Below are 19197 nucleotides of genomic sequence, written 5' to 3'. Positions count from 1 at the left end.
AGGATTTTTTTGTAATAAGTCATAATTATTCAACCCCTATTCAACACTGCTGTTTTTAAGTCACTTATTTGTACGTGTTAAAACACAATTAAGAACAAAACTGAATTAGCTTGTGCTGTTACACATACATACATTTAGCCCATGCATGTGCTAAAGGTGAGTAACAAATATGGCCGTCAAGAGCTCTCATAAAAGCTATAGAGAACAAATTGTTTTATTATATTAGAAAGTATGTGGCTACAAGCAGATTTCCAAAACACTACACAGCTGGCAGACTTATTTATACATTTAAAATTTGTTGTACCAGAAAAGGGTGTTGAAGAAAAGCACAATATCATTAAGGGGAATAAAATGTTTGATCAAAGACTTGCAAGAGGACCTGATGAAAGGAGGAAAAATCATTTCAATGCAGAATATAAGAACACTAGATAAGCATGGCTTTCATGTTGCGACATCTTGCCGAAAGCCACTCTTGACCAAGAAGAACATAAAAGGCCGACTTGAATATGCTAAAATTAATTTGGATAGACCTGTGGAGTGGAGTTTATGGAGTGAAATGACCACACTGGAAATTTTTGGATCCATGGATCAGCGGTATGTCTGGTGCAGAAAAGGCAAAGCTTATGAGCAGAAGGACACCATCTCCATGGTCAAACAGACCTGTCATGGTGGTCCGGTCTTGTTATGGGGGTGCTTTGCTGTTGCAGGAAGTGGAAATCTTGCTGTATGAAGGACATCATGAATTCTTTGAAGTATCAAGCCATTTTGGCAAAGATGGTGATGCCTTTGGTGCAGAGACTGAAGCTTGATGATCAATGGACTTTCCTGCAGGACAGCCATCTCAAAGTCTACAGGCATATCTACTTAAGCTTGGTTCAGGGATCAGTCGTAGAATGTTCTTGAGTGGCCTGTACAGTCCTCAGATTTAAATCTCACTGAAAATATTTGGTGGAATTTGAAGAAAGCAGTGGTAACGTGAAAACTAAAGATTATCAGTTATCTGGAATCCTTTTCAAGCAAGAAATGGGCCAATATTGCAGTAGAGAGGTAACAGAAGCTTCTAAACAATATTACAGACAGTGTTTATTGGAGATTATAAAGAATAGAGATAAGATTCTGCACAAAATTTGACTTTTGGGGGATGAATAATTTTGTACATGAATTTTTAGAGCCAATTTGAATTTTTCATCAACCTTACGTTCTAAGAATAACTCGAATGTGTATTAATAACCTTTCTACAATAGATTACTGATGCCTTTATTGAATTGTTTTCATGAAATGTTGTTCTTCAAAGTGTCTTGCAGGTCAAGGTGGTTCAATAACTTTGATTGCAACAACTGTATATTTTAATTCCCCTTCTGCAATAATAATAATAATAATAATAAACTCTAAAACTTTAGAGTTTTCATTTATTTTTCCAAGAATTGAGCTTAAACCCATTGGTTTAGTGTGGTTTCATTTCATTTCAATCATCTAGATAATTAATTAAGTCTTAAAAACTCGTGAAGGATTTGAATGAACTGCAATCTGCAATTGACAACAATCTGGCCAAAACTCTGCATGAATGAATATAATTTCTTACATAACTATTTTGACTCTTGTCTGTTGTATTGCATTACAGGTATCTTGTTCTCTACACTGGTCTTTGGACCAGCCTGTGGTTTTATTCTTGGCTCTCTGTGCACCAAAGTTTATGTTGATGCGGTCTTCATTGACACATGTGAGTACCGGCATCACAAATCAATCACTTTATTTTTTATTTTTCCTCATTTGTAAATAGCTTTGGACTAAAGCATCTATTAAATGAATGCCTGTAATGAAACTGTATCTCAGTAATATCTCATCAGATCTCTGTTCACTCCTAACAGCCACACTGGACATCACTCCCGACGATCCACGCTGGATCGGTGCCTGGTGGGGCGGCTTTATCATATGTGGCCTTTTCCTCTTCATCTCCTCGTTTTTCATGTTTGGGTTCCCGCAGTCGCTGAACGAGCCTGGGGAGGGCCCGGGGGGTGAGAGCGAACAGGCCATGCTGCCTGCTGAGCTGGTGCAGGAGTATGAAGGAGTCAAAACCTCAGATGACCCAGAGATCAGCACTGGCCTCACCTGCTGTCAGCACCTACAGGGTGAGAAAGAGGACAAGAGAAAGAGAGTCTAAATCTTTATAAGCTATCGTACATTTCGTTTGATTTGTCGTTGTTGTCAGTTCTTTACGTTTAGGAGTTTTAGATTTCCTTTCAGATTCACCTCTCAAAATGCTGTTAAAGGGATAGTTCACCCAAATTTGAAATTAAGTCCAAACCTGTAAGACTTCATCTTCAAAACACAAATGAAGATCTTTTAAATAAAGACAGCTAAAGACATTGACAGCTACGCAACTACCACTTTGATGCTTCAAAAAGTTCATAAAGAGATCGTGAAACTAATCCATTTGAATTGAGCGCTTTAGTCCACATTTTCTGAAGAGACTCAATTGTTTTATATGATGAACAGATTTAATTTAGGCTTTTATTTACACAAACATTAATCAACCAATGAGGTTCATTTTTGTGTGTTAGGCAGCACGTTTGAGCTTTTGTTTATGTTCGCTAATCAATGTTTATATGTGAATAAAAGCCTAAATTCATGCTGGAGGATGCTGAAGAACATTTTTTATATTTTATAAAAGTATCTGTCAAACTTAGCATGTTAACTCAAGATATTAATATGTGTAAAACAATATTTTTTAGCACAACCAATTTTTATATTCCTACTGTTTTATTCTGCACATTTTTAAGACTATTAAACAAGCTTATTTGATTTTTTTTGGGGGGGAAAGCTCAACTGAACAATGTAAATTGAATTAAATTACATTGAATAAAAACAAAAATGTATATATATATCTATATATATGTAGTATGTAAAACAAAATAATTTAAAGCAGATTTAAAGATTGCAACATAGGAATATATATATATATACAGTGCCTTGCAAAAGTACAGTATGTGAAACAAATAATTACACAATACACAAGAATGAAAAATAATACAGTCAGCTTTACATATCTTAATTATTTCATTTGGCTTTAATTACAATATAAAATAATTATTTGATTTTAAAAATGTATTGCCTTTATACTTTCATGCTTAATATTTTTCTTACACAGTGTAAATGGATATTCACATATCAAAAAAATAAACAGCTCTCTTTACGTTTTAGTAAGTGGACCCCTCAAAGAGGGGAGGGCATCATATTTGTGGATGTTTGACATAAAAAATTTGAAAACCCCTGGACTACAACATTTTCATCTGATCATCCATTGTCGTCTCAGTTATCCCTAAGGTGACTAAGCATCTGCTATCCAACCCGGTATTCACCTGTGTCATTCTCGCTGCCTGTATGGAAATCGGTGTGGTGGCTGGATTCGCGGCCTTCCTAGGGAAATATCTCGAACAGCAGTTCAACCTCTCAACGTCCTCCGCCAATCAGCTCCTAGGTTGGCGAGCACACAAAAACATCCAAGTCATGAAACACAGTTTCAAATAAAATCACTGCAAGTAACCGAAAGCTGCTTGTCAAATCTGTTTTGTTTTGTTTTTATTGTTTGTGTTTACAGGTATGACAGCAATCCCCTGTGCTTGTCTGGGTATTTTCCTGGGCGGCCTCCTGGTGAAAAAGTTGGATCTGTCTGCATTAGGGGCTATTCGTCTGGCCATGCTAGTCAATATCATCTCTACGGCCTGCTACGTCTCCTTCCTTTTCCTCGGCTGTGATACGGGCCCAGTCGCTGGGGTGACTGTTGCCTATGGCAACGAGTGAGTAGAGCGCTACAGCATAAAAGCCTCACACAAATTTTTAACGATCCACAACAATTGGCAATAAATACAGTCACTTAGAGTATAAAGACTGTTGTGTTTGTAGCATTAATTTTGCAGAGGCTCATGTTTATAACTCGGCTCACTAAACTGTGAATTTGAAAGGAACACGTCGTCCCTGCTCATCCCATAATTCTTCTCTCCATTTAGGAGTCTAGGTTCATGGGAGCGCACGGAGGCCGCATGTCTGTCAGGCTGTAATTGTTACACGTCTTCTCTAAGCCCCGTCTGCGGCTCCAACGGCATCACCTACCTCTCAGCCTGCCTGGCTGGCTGCACTAAAGGCGTGAGTTTCCTTCCACAGCCGCTCGTAGACACACTCCCCAATTCATACAGATCAATAAACTCAGGCACACATCTGCTTAAACGCTTCCTAAAGTCATAAGTAGCAAGAGTACTTTTGGGAATGCCCGTTTTTCTTCCCTCTTTTAGATACATCGTTCCCCTTTGTCTCAAATCTTCGGTTCTTTTTTCCTCTGGATGGTCGCCTGGAAATCCCCAGAGCAGCACTTAAGATCCATCATGAAATATGCACTGATCTCTGCTCTTCCCCCTACCTTTCTCAGAATCTGACAGGCTGTAAGTGCATCGCCCAAGGCGACGGGCCCGGTACAGCCACGCCGGGGAAGTGTTCGAGCCCCGGCTGTCAGCAGGCCTTCCTCACGTTCCTAGCAGTCGTGTGCGTGTGCAGCATGATTGGAGCCATGGCCCAGACTCCATCCGTCATCATCCTGATCAGGTAATACTGCTGACACCGTTTAAACCCCAGTAAATTTAGGTCCATGTCACATGAGTCTTAATCAGTCATGGTTGTCATCTGCACATCATAATGAACTTGTACTAAACTTTAAGTCGTTGGTGTCTGTAGAACTGTGAGCCCAGAGCTGAAGTCTTACGCCCTTGGAGTTCTTTTCCTGTTGCTCCGGCTGCTAGGTAAGATTTTTTTTTGCATATTTACAGCGTGTCTGCAGGTATCCGTGTATTTTAAACATGCATCTTTATCTTGGTTTGGTTTGGTTGATGTCAATTTGCTTATTTAACTTATATGTACACTACCGTTTGGGGTCATTTCGATTTTTCTTATGTTTTGAAAGAAGTCTCTTATGCTCAGCATTTATTCAAGCAAAAATACAGTACAACTGTAATATTTACTTAATATAATTACAATTTAAAGTAACTATTTTCTATTGTAATACATTTTTAAATATAATTGATACCTGTGATAGTAAAGCTGGATTTACAGCATCATTACTCCAGTCTTCAGAAATCATGCCTATTTGCTGCTCAAGATACATGATTATCAATGTCGAAGACAGCTTAATATTTATCTGGAAACCGTGACACTTTTTTTTAAAGGATTCTTTGATGAATAGAAAGTTCAAAAGAACAATTTTTTTTAAATATAAATCTTTTGTAACATTATGTCTTTACTGTAACTTTTGATCAATTTAATGCGTCTTTGCGGAATTAAAGATTTTATTTCAAAAAAGAAAAAAAACATGTTTAAGTTAATGGAAGCTTTTTTCTGCCACTGAATAAAAAAAATGTAAGATATTGCGACTTTATCTTACAATTCTGACTTTTTTTTCCTCTGACAGGCTGTAAGTGTATTAAAAATTGTATTTGTACATTATACTGACCTCTGTTTTCAATGTCCCAGGTTTCATTCCTCCACCTCTGATCTTTGGCATTGGGATTGACTCCACGTGCCTCCTGTGGAGCTCCGTGTGCGGCATTAAAGGGGCCTGCATGCTTTATGACAACATCACCTACCGCTACCTTTACGTCAGCATCGCCATCGTTCTCAAATCCAGCGCCTTCATCCTCTACACCGTCACCTGGCAGTGTCTGCGTCAGAACTACTCCAGGTACATTAAGAACAGTGAGGACTACCTGACCCCAAGCCAGCTGTTCGCCTCCAACCTCACCCTGGACAACCTGGGCAAGGACATTGTACAGAACCCTTCCAACCGCACCAAGTTCATATACAACCTAGATGACCACGCCTGGAGCGAGAACATGGAGTCAGCCATATAGTCCCACCCCAAAGAGGGCCAAGCTGGCCTATATGCACATGCTAATTTAGTCTCATAACGCTTTTATTCAAAAGAAAGTCCATGTACGCCGATTTCTGCACATTCCCGCTTGGGAGAAATGGGCACTCTTTTAGCGTATCCAGGGTGTTTTAACTAAACAGAGCCAAATGAATTTGACTGTTACTGTAGTCAGGACTTGTATATGCTGGATATATGATATGTGGAGATGAAACGCATCTATCATATTAGGGGATGTATTAGGTTGCAGTTCCAAAACCGAACAATTAAGTCCCGTTCACATTAAGGATAAGTATAACGGGGGAAAAAAACAATTCTAAAAATCGTTCTTAATATAAAAGAATAGCAGCGTTCACACCATAACTATAGCCTAACAGAAACGGTCTCATTGTCATCATTTTTCTCCAGCTGATGAACGATAAAAAAATTGACAGCCAATCAGAATCGATCCTGTTTTATAGAGCTTGAGCATTTAAAGCGGCAGACGACAAAACTGCGGAGCAATATTGTGAGTTGGTGTGGACGCCAATATATTTATTATCGTTATAGTTATCGTTCTTGGTGTGAACGGGCCTTTAATCTTCCATCAGTCGAAACTAGCCCCAGCTTACATATATAAGCACCTTTTTTAGGTTTCATTTTGGATGGTCTTTTTAGTATTTTTTAAAAAAATGTAAAGAATATTAGCATATGAGTTCTATGAATATTAGCTAATATGTTTACTTGAATATCGTGAGGCTCTAATCAGTCTATTTTTATGGAGGGTCTTAGAAAGCTTGATGTTAATACTCAATCTCTCCTCTGTACAGTCATTAGACTTTAAAAGACATAGATACAAGTGCAGAGTTCACACAAGTCATGTAACCTATTAATCAACCTAAATACATAATAGTGAACATATTAGGCCCGTGTCTGTGAAAACGTATAGCTTGAATAGACAAAAGGTTCATTAGTTTTGTGATGCCTCGTTATTTGTCATCTGCAGTGGTCCTGAGCAACATCTAAAGCAACATGTAACATTAATCAGTAGTTGTTATCAAGCAGAGGACGCTGAAGGACGGAAAGATGGATTTATTTCAATGCATGCAGGTATTGCATGTTGATGCATCAGAGTAGGCGCATGGGAATTTTAGGGGATGTATTGTTTTGGAGAAGGTAGGCATTTCCCTTCTATTACTCCAGCATCTTCTTAAATGGTGTTTTATACAGTGTGCGCAGAGTTATTAATGGTGTTACGGCGCCTTGTATACTTTTTTTCTTCCAATCTGTTCAATACGTTCAAGGAGTTCGCTTGGAAGACCAAATGCAAGGAGTAAAAAAGTTTTACAGCAGTAAAAGTTGTAAAACGTATCTATATATATATTATTATTATTTGTTTTTTTTTTGTTGCAAATGTTGCAATATATAAAACAAGGAAATAAACATAAGGAAATTATTTGTCAACTATTAAAATATTAATCCGAGTGACACTAAATAATTGTAATATGAACAAATATTTAAAAATGACTTCAGAGTTAATTCATACATTTTTGTATGGCATTGGACCTAAGAATTTGTTTCATATACTTATGACTTATTTTCTATGCTTTTTGTAAAAAAACAACAACAAAAAAGTAAAAACAAAAAATGCAGGACTGAAAGGTGGTGGATCCATGGTAATGTAACAAAGCTGAATGCTTTTTATAGAGGAAAATGATTTGTTTCTGCTGCTTTTCAAAGATGGTTTACTGGATGCAAGTACACTGAAGAGACCCACATAGGGCAAAACCCAAACCCATTATCACCCTTCATGTAAATGGCTTCCCAAGCACATTATTTTAATGCATTGCAATATACGCCGAAACGCTTGATTGCTTGAATGTTGAGGCCGGAGTCAATACAAATGGGATGATATAAGAATGATGTCATTGTTTATATAATCATTCCTCTCTATAGATAATTCATTGCCGTAAAAGTGCCAAAGTGATGCCATTTAAGTGTTCTGAGTTCTCTCTGAGAGGCAGTTCTTCATAATGCTGGAATTGTATATGACCGCAAGATGCTTTATTGTATTGTATGTAGACATATGTGATATCTTAAGCAACCATTACACCTTGTACATAGCGACATCTAAGTCTATTCTCTCCAGAATGTAGAATATAGCGATGCTTTAGGCTTTTACAGGTGATGTTACAAGTCTTAACTTTGGACAAAATATATTATTGTTAAATGCAGATGGAGATTATGTTATGCTTACAGAGGAATGTTGTGGTATATTTTTCTACCCATGTCTGTATTACGAAGCTTATGTGTAATGACCATAAAAGGTGTAAAAAAAAAAAAACAGAAAAGAAAATATTACATGAACGACTATCTGCACTAAAACATTGTCCTTGCATTTTTATTATGAAGCTCAAATTATTTATTTTCCTCTCTTGACCAAGAAAGGGTCTCTGCACATAAAGCATTGATTACATTGAAACTGAATAATTTACAAGCACCTTTGCTCTTCATTTCATACCACAGAGTTATTTGGAAGACTGTTGGCATTTGTGCAACTGCAGTGTGTTTGGTATGCCTCGCAACATATTTAGATTAATTTTACATTTGTTTTCCTTCTCAAGGCGAATAGGACTATTTCTGCAGGCTTTTTTTTAATCCACAACATCAGTACCATATACTGCATACACTAGTATCATACCACACAAATGTGCTGATTAAATGCAGCATCAGTGTGTTCACATTTATGCAGCTTAATATTTTAGCCTCTTATTAAATACATATGGATATTTTGGATCAAAAACATTACAATTGATTTGTTTGCCGAGTAAAATCTTAAATATCTGCAGTCATCAAAAACCATTTAAGGCTTTACTTGCTGTCCACAGTAGCATATAAGATATTTAAAACCAATTATCCATTACATTTTCATTATATGCCCTTACTAATACATTATGTACTTAGGCATCTGTTGGAATGTTCATTCACATACAATAGCAGTCAAAAGTTTGGAAACATTACTTTAATGTTTTTGAAAGAAGCCAAAATTGACAATGTGACTTAAGGTAATGAATCCAGAAAAATATTGTTTAATGTACAGTACCAATCAAAACTCTGGAAACATTACTATTAAAGTTTTTGAAAAAAGTCTATTCTGCTAATCAAGCCTGCATTTATTTGATCAAAAATACAGAAAAACAGTGATAGTGAAATATTACAAATTAAAATAATGGTTTTACATTTTAAAATATAATTTCTGTGTTGCAAAGCTGAATTTTCAGCATCATTGCTCCAGTCTTCAGGTTTCACATGATCCAGAAATCTAATACGCTGATTTGATACTCAGTTATTATCAATGTTGGAAAGACTTTATTGCATTACTGTTTTTCTGTATTTTTGATCAAAATGCAGGCCTGATTATCAGAAGAGACTTCATTCAAAAACATTTAAAATATATACACTCAATTAACAGGAAAAAAGTCCATTGTCACTAATGTAGTGATGCATGTAGCACTGCTTACTCCAAAGTCACTATCAAATCATCTTTCTGCTGGTCAACGGGGCGAATTTGCATGAACAACTTTAAGTTACTAGCACTGGAATAAAGCATACTAAAATCATACAAAAGATTCATCCAAACACCACTTAATATTTTTTGGGAACCCCTTTCATTTGAAAGTTCATTTTTATTATTGACAGTGTTTAGAAAAACAACTTGTGCATAAAAAAAAAAGGTTTATCCACTAGGAAAATAACCACCAAAAGCCTATATATAAATACTTCACTCCAAAGTGTGCTTGTTAATGAGAACGCACGCACGCACGCACGCAGTTCAGTCATGGAGAGCAGTGCTTTACCCATTGTTCGCTCTTTCTGACTGAGCTTTTAGTGTTTGGAGATTGAGGAGCGTTTCGCTGCGTGTGTGCGCACGCGTCTCAGTAGTCCAACGGTGCCATAAGTAGTTGTAGCTCTTTGAAAGTGCTGCCATGACGACCAACCTGCTCCGCCCGGTTCTTCACTACATTACTGAGGTTCTTCAACTGCTTATAGCAAGCTTTACATTTCCGATGCCTGAAAAACATTACAAAAGTCCCATAAAAACACATTCCAGTTACATGACTTAAAAAAAAAAAAAACTATTTCAGACTAATAGTTCACCACGTGGAAGATTTTGGCTCATTAAAAAGGCACCATTTAACTCTTTCCTCGCCATTGATGGAAATTTCCATCATGTTAGAAAACAATCAATTGCGGTGAACCGAATTTTCCGGCTGTGTGTTTTTACGGTTATACGAAAGGGGGAGTTATGACATCTTCTGAAAGAATACAGAATCTCCTGATCAAAACACATGCAAAGATGATGCAGAAACAAGCCATATATGTAACTATATGCATATGTAAAATAACTCCATATTCAACAGCGTATAAAAATCAAAACTGCCTAATGTTACTGAATTAAATATCGACCCAGGACAAGCTATAGGAGTGCAGGAATTAGAGGTGTTGATGGACTCGACCTACAAAATCTGCTTTAATTATCGTTCTGAACCTGATTTGGATGTAGTCTTTGAGCAAAAAGCTCAGAAAAATCAAGTTGTCAATATTGCTTTTTTTTTTAATGGAACTTAGACAATCAAGTATTGATCTAATGTTGTTCTTTCTTTCGATATACTGCATGTTTAGATATTCATACAAAAAAAATTCTGGGGGCCATGGAACTTGTGAAAATGATCAAAAATGCTGCCGGTGGCTGGCTTTTTTTTTATGCTGACAGGGAAAAAAAACAACAACAATCGTTTGAATTAAACTTGTTTGGTTACACTGTTGGTCATGTGAAGAATATTTAAATAAATTGAGGATCATCAGCAGATCAGCCAGCGCTGTGAATGTTCAAACTTTAGTGTATGCATTATGCACATTCATTTGCGGTGCACAAATTGTAAATTCTAATATATTCTGACCTACGAAATCAAACCAACATTACGGAAACATTGAAATCAACAAGAGTGTATAATTTAGACAGAGACTTAAGTTATATCACAACACAAGTGTTTGTTGGGTACTAACCTCTCCTCTCGAGTGATGTCCACCCCTACAGATGGAGGAGCAGTCAGTGTGTCTGAGATTAACGGCCAAAAACGCTTCAGAATCAGCTTCAAAGACATACAACCAGTCTGCACGTAACTGTAGAAAGAAATCTTAATTTTAATATTTTTTTTAATTAATTTTAATTTTAATATATATATATATATTTACTTCAAAAGCTCTATTTCCTCTTGTCTTCCTCTTGTATTTAAGCGAGCTCTGGGGAGCTTAAGAAAGAGTTTGCCATCTGATCTAAGTCCTCTCAGAGGAATGTATAGGTGTAGTAGGTTTGTCAGATAAAGAGGTGCCAGATTATTTAAGGATTTGTATACTAGTAGTAATATTTTGAACTGGATAGGCAACCAGTGTTAAGATCTCAAGTGGAGTGACGTGATCAAATTTTTTCCGTCCCTTCAGGAACCTAGCTGCAGCATTTTGAACCAGTTGTAGCCGAGAAATTTGGGTCTTAGAAATGCCATAGTAGAGGGAGTCACACTAGTCCAGCCGAGATGTAATGAAGGCATGGATAGCAACCTTTAAGGAGTCTTCAGAAGGGTGGGTGCTAAAATAGAGCCCTGAGGTACACCACAAATTAGCTTGCCGGAAGACTAAGTAAAATTTCCTACTTTAACGGTTATACATTTCCATCAGGGCAGTCACAGTCTAAGAATGTCTAATGCAGCGTTCACACCAAATGCGAATAGAGCGTCAAAATCGCGTCTACCGCATCTAGTTGGACGCTTGAACATTGAGTCCATTCACGCATCCACAGCGAATTGGACGCATGTATAAATCGAGCGTTTGAAGCGAATCAAGGCGCTCTAGGAGAAATGTCATTAAACACCACTCTAACTCTTTTCGTTTTCATTAAAAATATATTAAACATTAATAGCCACACAAATGTGGTCCAGGCAATGCACTACTACCTACATTATCTTCACTGCATGTATATTTAAATATCCTAAAAAAATTAAGTTATGAAACTTCTTTGCCCTCAGTCAAAACGATTTGGCAAACAAATGATAGATTCATGAGACCAAAGATTGACCGTTAGATCTACACAAGACAAATTCTCTCTCATGTTTAACCACTACAGAGACATTCGAGCCAGCAGCAAACATCAGAAGGACTGGCCGAGGAAAGGCTGCTCTCGCCAGGGTTAATGAGCGCCCGGATCTCTTAAAAAAAATCTGGATCTTTAAATAGGCGCTCTTTATAAAAAAACCCCCCACAGATTTGAGGTTTTTAAAGAACTACATTCTCACCTGAAAAAGTCTTAAAACTAAATTGTGACACAATAACAGTAGTATTTTTAAATTATGCAGGGTTTCTCATCACGTGACAGCAGCAAGCAGGCTCCTGATTGGTTAACGCGGCGCAAATAGATGCCAAAGTTCAGATTTTTCAACTCGGGCGTCAGACGCGAATTTGCTTCAAACGTGCGAATGCACAAAAAGCACCAAATAAAATCACTCAAGACGGTCGACATGCAAATGAGGCAGAATCATGTCCATTATGCCGCAGGACCTCCAGACGCACGTCAACGAGTCTTTACATTGACTTAACATTGAAATCACTTGCTCCAGACATACTATTCACGTTTGGTGTGAACGCAGCATTATTATTTTTTTACCAATGAATATTTAACAAAAAAAGCACATTTTTGATATGAATATAATAGGTTAGATCAGATGTTTTATCAGGCTATTATTAATCTCATGATTATTTTTATTTTATTCATTTATTACATTTACACACATAAAAAGCCTTGAGACTGAGAAAACGTACTCGGGGTGCAGGGTTAAAAAAAAAAAAGAATTATGGACCATTTTTATATTTTGCTCAAAGTAATAAACCACTAAAAACAAACAAGAGTTTTGATTTTTAGATTATATACGTTATGAGCACAAAACAGTAATTTCAATGTTTTTTGTCTTCCCTTGCCATATCCAAATAATGTTCCAAATTATAACAGCATTATTAATCAGCATATTAAGAGCGTTTCATAATAAACTATAAAATGTATGGGGAACAAAAACAAAAAAGGACCATGCGTTAACCTGGTTTAGTTAAAATATTAGTTAAAATATTGTATTTGCTGCATTCTCGTTTTCTGCAGCATTTTAGCAAAAGCATCCATTTTGCTGCGTAGCGTGTTTCTGCTTCTGTGGTTAAAATAACTGCGTCATCTGCAGCTCTCAAATGTGCAACACGCACGGAGTGGAAAGGGCTTGAATGATGCACATTTGGCTCAAAATATTAGAGGATGTAGCGCCGAAAAATCATTACAATAAATGACCACGAGTGCTTGTGGTCCACTCTGTTGTTTTGACATGCTGCTCACTTTAATCTGTAGAAGAGGTAAAAAAAAAAAAAAAAAAAGGATGCAATTAGCCTATGTCCCATGGTCCAGATGGAACCAAACCAGGGTCTGGAACGGGACCGCCATTTGAATACCGCTGCTTTACATAATGCCTACATGAGTCTACTTGAATTCAATCAAGGAATCGTGACATCCCTAATATGATTACAACCTGCATGCATTTTAACAGTGTTGTTCAATAAAACCATATGATTTCTAGCTTTTGATACTTCATCTGAACCAAATATTATTGCCTCATTGCCTATGTATTTTAAGCCATTTTAATGGTTATTGTTCTATTTTTATTACAACACATTTTTTTTATCCAATTACCAAAATAATCGTTAGTGACAGCCAACTGCACATGATGATCAAAATCGAGGTAGACAGCTCAAGTTTTTGCAGCACAGTGAACATCATAAGCATGAATGAGTCACCTTTCGTATTTGCTCTGCAGCAATTCCTCAATCTGTGGCAAGATGGATGTACAGAGGTCCAATTTCCACAGTGATCTGAAAGATAATTATAATTTCACTTCTTAGTGAATTCAGCTAAAATGAAGCCAGTTAGGACAGACGCATTCAATGTGACTGATAATGTACGTGGATGCTTACGGTTTGAGGTTGATTATGTTAAGGATGTCCACCACAATAGACAGATCATTCATAGACACAGCTGAATCCAAAGAAGTCTGGGCAACATGAAGGGGAAATGCACACACTGCTTTTAGCGTACCACTGCTTTCAATAATAGCCCATTACAGCATTTACTCGATTACATTAGAAATACATTTTCAATGTGTAGCAGTAAATGTATCCATCAGCCAGTAACAGATCTCTCATTACAATCGGTCTGTCCCTCAATTTATCAAAGCTCATCAGCTTGAGTGCTGTTGCACTTACCTTGACATCACCACTGGCCCAGACGGAGCGTACTGTGTCCAGGTTTTTATATCGACTGGTCAGCATTACGCACATGGTGTCATGCCCTTTCCTGATCTGTGCTAACGCCTCTTCATCTCCCATCACGCTGGCTTTAGCGTTTCGTGCATGCTATTAAAACAAGATGGATTACTCAGAATCATTCAGTATTTTACATACTGGTACAAAAGCTGTGACAGTACCCTTTCAAAAAGATACTAATATGAACCATTTTAAAAGGCAGGGTAGGTGATTTGTTCCAGAAACATTTGTTATGCTGGTTGAAAGTCTCTTCACATCTCAATAGCAATCACAAAGTTAAGTGGGCTTACATAGCTAAATGTATTTATATTTGTATGTATAGATGTGTATAGCCTGTGGAAGATGTAGGACCATAAAATGTTCGGTCTTAATGCAATGATACAATATCCTATCTGCCTGTCAACGCATGCATTCATACCTCCGCGCACCCTGCTCACGCAGACATTACACGTCATCAGCGCGTTTCATGCTATGCCGAGTTAGACGTCAGTCACGAGCACCGCAACAAACAGCAGACACCAGATGTTGTTCGCAGACAGCCAATGAAGACCATAGGGTGGCAACCGTGGCATTATGCAAATCTGTTACAAACCTACGTAGGTTTGTGCAGGACGCAAGACTGGAATTACTAACGACTCGTTTCAAGCAGTTCAGAATTGATTCTTTCCTTTGGGAGACAAACTCCCTTTGGGAGATCAAGAATTTTGATCTTTGAAACTTTACAGATCTTTAACGTTCACAAACAGCTAGGGCTGGGCGATAAAACAATTGATATAATTTTCCACTATAAAACGATAAGAGTTCGATAAATGTTTAATACAAGTGTTTATGCGGCAAAAGTGTAACGAAACAGCTGTACTCATTTGAACCGTGCCACGTGGACCATTTATCCGCTCTGCTCGAACGGCAGCGCAACGCAAGCTTATTATAGCAGATGCGTGTACTCGCGGATCCGTCTCGGTCACGCAACCACTAAATAGCAATGCGAGATCCAGTAAGAAACTCTTGAATTCAGCGAAGAACGATTGTCTTATTTTAAATAGTTTAAAGCCAGATGAAACCATGCTGACAAACACTGAGCAACAATACAGTCAGAAGGCTTTTCAATCTACAAATCACCATCATTTAACATGGATTTACTGTAGTAATACTAAGTGCACCATGTTATTGTGGCAGAAATGTGGGATATTCACATTGCATTGTATTATATTATTATTGTAGATGTGTATTAAAAGGAGTAATGGAATATAATTACAGTATTTTTTTGATTAAGCTATAGCATGTGTGCATTTATATTACATGTATTTAGGCTACTGTTTTTCATACAAATACCATAGTTACATTTTAATATGGTAATGAGGTACTATATGCATGGTTTTAATTGTGGTTAAGAACTAAAAATGTAGGCTATGGAAGACCAATGTTACATTTAATGTAACTCGAACGGTCATAATATTTTGGTTTGTTAGTTTGAGTTTACAATTTTTACAGATGTTCCCGTTATTATTAATTGTTAATGAACAAATTTACATCTGCATCCTAACTCAAACTACTACTGCCAACTCAAGCTACGGTCAAATGTGCATTTCTAAGGGACAAAACATGCAATACTATGAATATTTCAGCCTGCACTGAAAACTGTGCCAAAGATACATGTCAAAGTCAGGTAACACAAACCCTTTGTTTCATGACTCGTAACAATATCACCCGTTAGCACATGCAGAAACAAAGAAATTAATTCTTTTAAGATATTCATTTTGTTAAAGCTGCAGTCCGTAACTTTTTTGGGTTAAAAATTATAGTACAAAATTATAGTACATAACCAGCTAGTGTTCAATACTATCTGCTTACCGTAGCTTGATTTATAACAGTAAGCTTGTAATGTTTTTAATTCCAGTGGTACTGGTGGATTTCCGCGGGAAATTCAAGCATGTCTTTGCGTCATTACGTCACATTTGATGGCGGATCCAGAAAGGTTCAAACCACAATCACCAGTGACAACGGGAGATTCCCCCGTTGTAAAATGCAAAAGACTTCGGACTTTCAAGGTGCGTCTCAATCAGCTCCCTAGTTCAATAGTCAGGGCACTGATTAGGCCACAAGTCAATGGGCTGACTCCCTGATCAGTGTCCTGACTACTGAGCTAGGGAGTTGATTGAGACGCACCCTCGGAGTGGCTACAGAAAAAAAGAGACTCAACCGGGCCTATGCGAAAACAAGGATAAAAATGGCTTTTGAAAGGTGGCGTGAACTCAGTGTTTTGAAGGGGTTCAAAGCGGATGCAGAGACCGATTTTTTCTGCTGGACAAGACATTTCAATGGTTCAATTATGTAACAGAAGCACACTTGTTTGCTTAATTAATTACGGAGCTTTCTTTGTTGTGCCTTTCTCTTTTTGCTATGTAAATATCAATTATTTTGTGCTAGCTGAGATGTAGCAATTCACCTCTAACTTACTTCACATTAATTTGTTGGTATATTATAGTTACAAATTAGACTGCACAGAAATGGAAACTAAACTACAGGTAGCCCTAATACACATTAAATGTAGTCACGCTATGCTGATGTTGTTAACATTAACAATTTGAAAACAAAGTATAATTTGCATGGTTTGACGTGATACAAGCGAGCGGTAGATTTAATCATCGCAATTTACTGCAATGCTTTTTTGTTTTCCCTTAGTTGGTCAGAACAAAAGTCGATGTTATCTACTTACTTGTTCAGATGACATTTTCCAGGGAAAATTATTATGTTGGTCACACTTTCAAAAAGTATAATCTGTGATTCTGAATGACAGTATCCACACCGGCGCGGTGACTGACAGCCGCACACTCCTTAAAACATTGGATTCCTCCGCTCTGTGCCGTGCCGAGGCACAAATCATGTAAAGTTGATAATTCCGCGAATAACTGCATTTGCAGATTTCAAACAAAGATGGCGACAAAGAGGAAAAACTACGGACTGCAGCTTTAAATAAATGACTGAAAAAGTGTGAAGTGTTTGTCATATTCTGACAATAAATGTTTTTTTTTAATCGATAAGACTGATATGAAAATTGTTATTGGCCATATCGTCTAGCTGTACAAACGGCTATATTACACACTACATTAAGGTAAGATAAACCAGTTTAAAAGGGTACCGCCCTGGTGACAGCTGTTGTACCATTTTATTCTGTGAGTGTAGCAGTCTCTGGCTATAATAACAGAAATGTCTTTGTTCTTCAGTATTTTGCAAGGGGTGAATTAGTAGTGATGAAGTATCTTGCTATCTTTATCAACAAAGCAACTCATGAACCCATTCAGGGTTATGAACATTGCCATAGAAACAGAAAATTATCACATGGACGTGATCAGGCTCCAGCAGCTCCAAGAATCTCCATCTAATAATTACAGCAATTCCGACATGACATGAAAGCAGCATAGTACAAAAGTGAATCATCTTAAAGAAACAATAGTGCTTAGACAGTCATGTTAAACATCCATTGTACTCACAGAAAGGAATTCCCCTGCATTGAGGCCAATTGGCTCGTTGCGTGTTGAGAGAATGATTCCTGTGGAGGGTTTGGGTTTGGTGGTAGTAACCACAGGACGAGAGGGAGAGGTCACTGATGTGGTCACCACAGCAACTGGACGGGGAGCAGCAGCGATCACAGTTGGTTCCACTCTTTGTACTGGAGTAGAGGAGATCATAGGACCTTTCAACTGTCCTGCCTGAAAATACACAAAGATTCAATATACACAAATCACAGCCTACACTTAATACTCTTAAAAACACTTTAGAAATGGAAAACCTACCCTGTCTATTACTGGAGTTACAATCTTAACCGCTGGGCCAGGTTTCTCTATCACGCTCTCTGAGAAAGAGTGCTCTAGGGGTGCTGGGAAAGGTTCAGTACTTTTAGGTGGCGTTCGTGCTGCATGCACCGGATGGAAAAACGGGAAAGGAAAGACCCAGAAACATGAAATGTTAATGAGAAAGATTATTTACCATGGCGCATGTAAAGCAGCATGTGTGAACAAAATTGCTTAATTTGTGCAACTCACAGATGACACTGTGGGGCTGAAAGATCTCTTTATAATCTTCTGGGTTGGTGATTTCTGCACTGCTTTCTTTGTCTTCCTTCTCATCCTCACTGCTGGGACTTCTCCTCTCTCCTTCTGGACTCCGGCGATCAGCCTCTGAACTCTGCTTCATCCTACACAAGAAGATCAGCATGTTAAAATGCATAGAAAAACATCCATCAGACAAAATCCTTCCATAAGCTGGTTTTTGCACTGGTATCGTACGTTATAAAGATACACTACTGTTTCATAGGTTTTGGGGTGGGTAAGATTTGTTTTTGTTGAAAAGTCTTTTTTCTTATGCCAGTGTATCCCAGCCCTGTTCCTGGGAGGCACACCAACAGTACATATTTTGGACGTGTCCCTTATCTGACCCATCATTTTCTTTTCTTGGAGTCTCTACTAAAGAGCTGATGAGTGGATTCCTGTGATCGAAAATATGTACGGTTGGTGCAACTCCGGGAACAGGGTTGGGAAACACTGTCTTATGCTTAACAAGGCTTCATTTATTTGATCAAAACCAGTAATACTGTGAAATATTTATATACTTTAAAATAACTTTTCCATTTAAATACATTTTAAAAATGTAATTTATTCCTGGGATGGCAAAGTGGAGTTTTCAACAGTCAATACTCCAGTCTTTAGCATCACAATCCTTAAAAAAAAAAAAATCTTTTTGACCAAACTTTACCTGTAAAATGTAAACCATTTTGATTTTTAATGCTTTTATCCAAGGCAATTGCATTTAAGGTATACATTTTATAAGCTTGTGCATTCCCTGACGTTCTTTTCTAGAAGTGACATTCTAAGTTCTTCACGAGCACATGCAGTGTACAT

General features: G+C 37.5%; 2 protein-coding genes across 3 annotated transcripts in view; one reads left to right on the top strand and one right to left on the bottom strand.

Moving 5' to 3' along the window:
• slco3a1b (solute carrier organic anion transporter family member 3A1b) overlaps positions 1 to 8271 on the top strand; it is an 18315-nt gene extending 10044 nt beyond the window's left edge. Inside the window, exons 3-10 of the mRNA XM_079837550.1 lie at positions 1622 to 1720; positions 1869 to 2129; positions 3314 to 3478; positions 3599 to 3797; positions 4008 to 4143; positions 4424 to 4596; positions 4726 to 4790; positions 5518 to 8271. Of these exons, the coding sequence (XP_079693676.1) occupies positions 1622 to 1720; positions 1869 to 2129; positions 3314 to 3478; positions 3599 to 3797; positions 4008 to 4143; positions 4424 to 4596; positions 4726 to 4790; positions 5518 to 5894 (1475 nt within the window). The 3' untranslated portion in view covers positions 5895 to 8271. The remainder of the gene's footprint in view (positions 1 to 1621; positions 1721 to 1868; positions 2130 to 3313; positions 3479 to 3598; positions 3798 to 4007; positions 4144 to 4423; positions 4597 to 4725; positions 4791 to 5517) is intronic.
• katnb1 (katanin p80 (WD repeat containing) subunit B 1) overlaps positions 8267 to 19197 on the bottom strand; it is a 19964-nt gene continuing 9033 nt past the window's right edge. For both annotated transcript variants that reach the window (XM_079837529.1, XM_079837530.1), the window contains exons 12-19: positions 18343 to 18494; positions 18094 to 18212; positions 17791 to 18009; positions 14240 to 14389; positions 13952 to 14028; positions 13775 to 13849; positions 10958 to 11074; positions 8267 to 9961 (exon numbers count right to left, since the gene is read on the bottom strand). In XM_079837529.1, coding sequence (XP_079693655.1) covers positions 9826 to 9961; positions 10958 to 11074; positions 13775 to 13849; positions 13952 to 14028; positions 14240 to 14389; positions 17791 to 18009; positions 18094 to 18212; positions 18343 to 18494 — 1045 coding nt within the window. In that variant the 3' untranslated portion in view covers positions 8267 to 9825. The remainder of the gene's footprint in view (positions 9962 to 10957; positions 11075 to 13774; positions 13850 to 13951; positions 14029 to 14239; positions 14390 to 17790; positions 18010 to 18093; positions 18213 to 18342; positions 18495 to 19197) is intronic.

This window comes from Gobio gobio (genome assembly GCF_949357685.1).
Source record: "Gobio gobio genome assembly, chromosome: 2".
Lineage (NCBI taxonomy): Eukaryota > Metazoa > Chordata > Actinopteri > Cypriniformes > Gobionidae > Gobio > Gobio gobio.
This window is presented reverse-complemented; position numbering and strand designations above follow the sequence as displayed.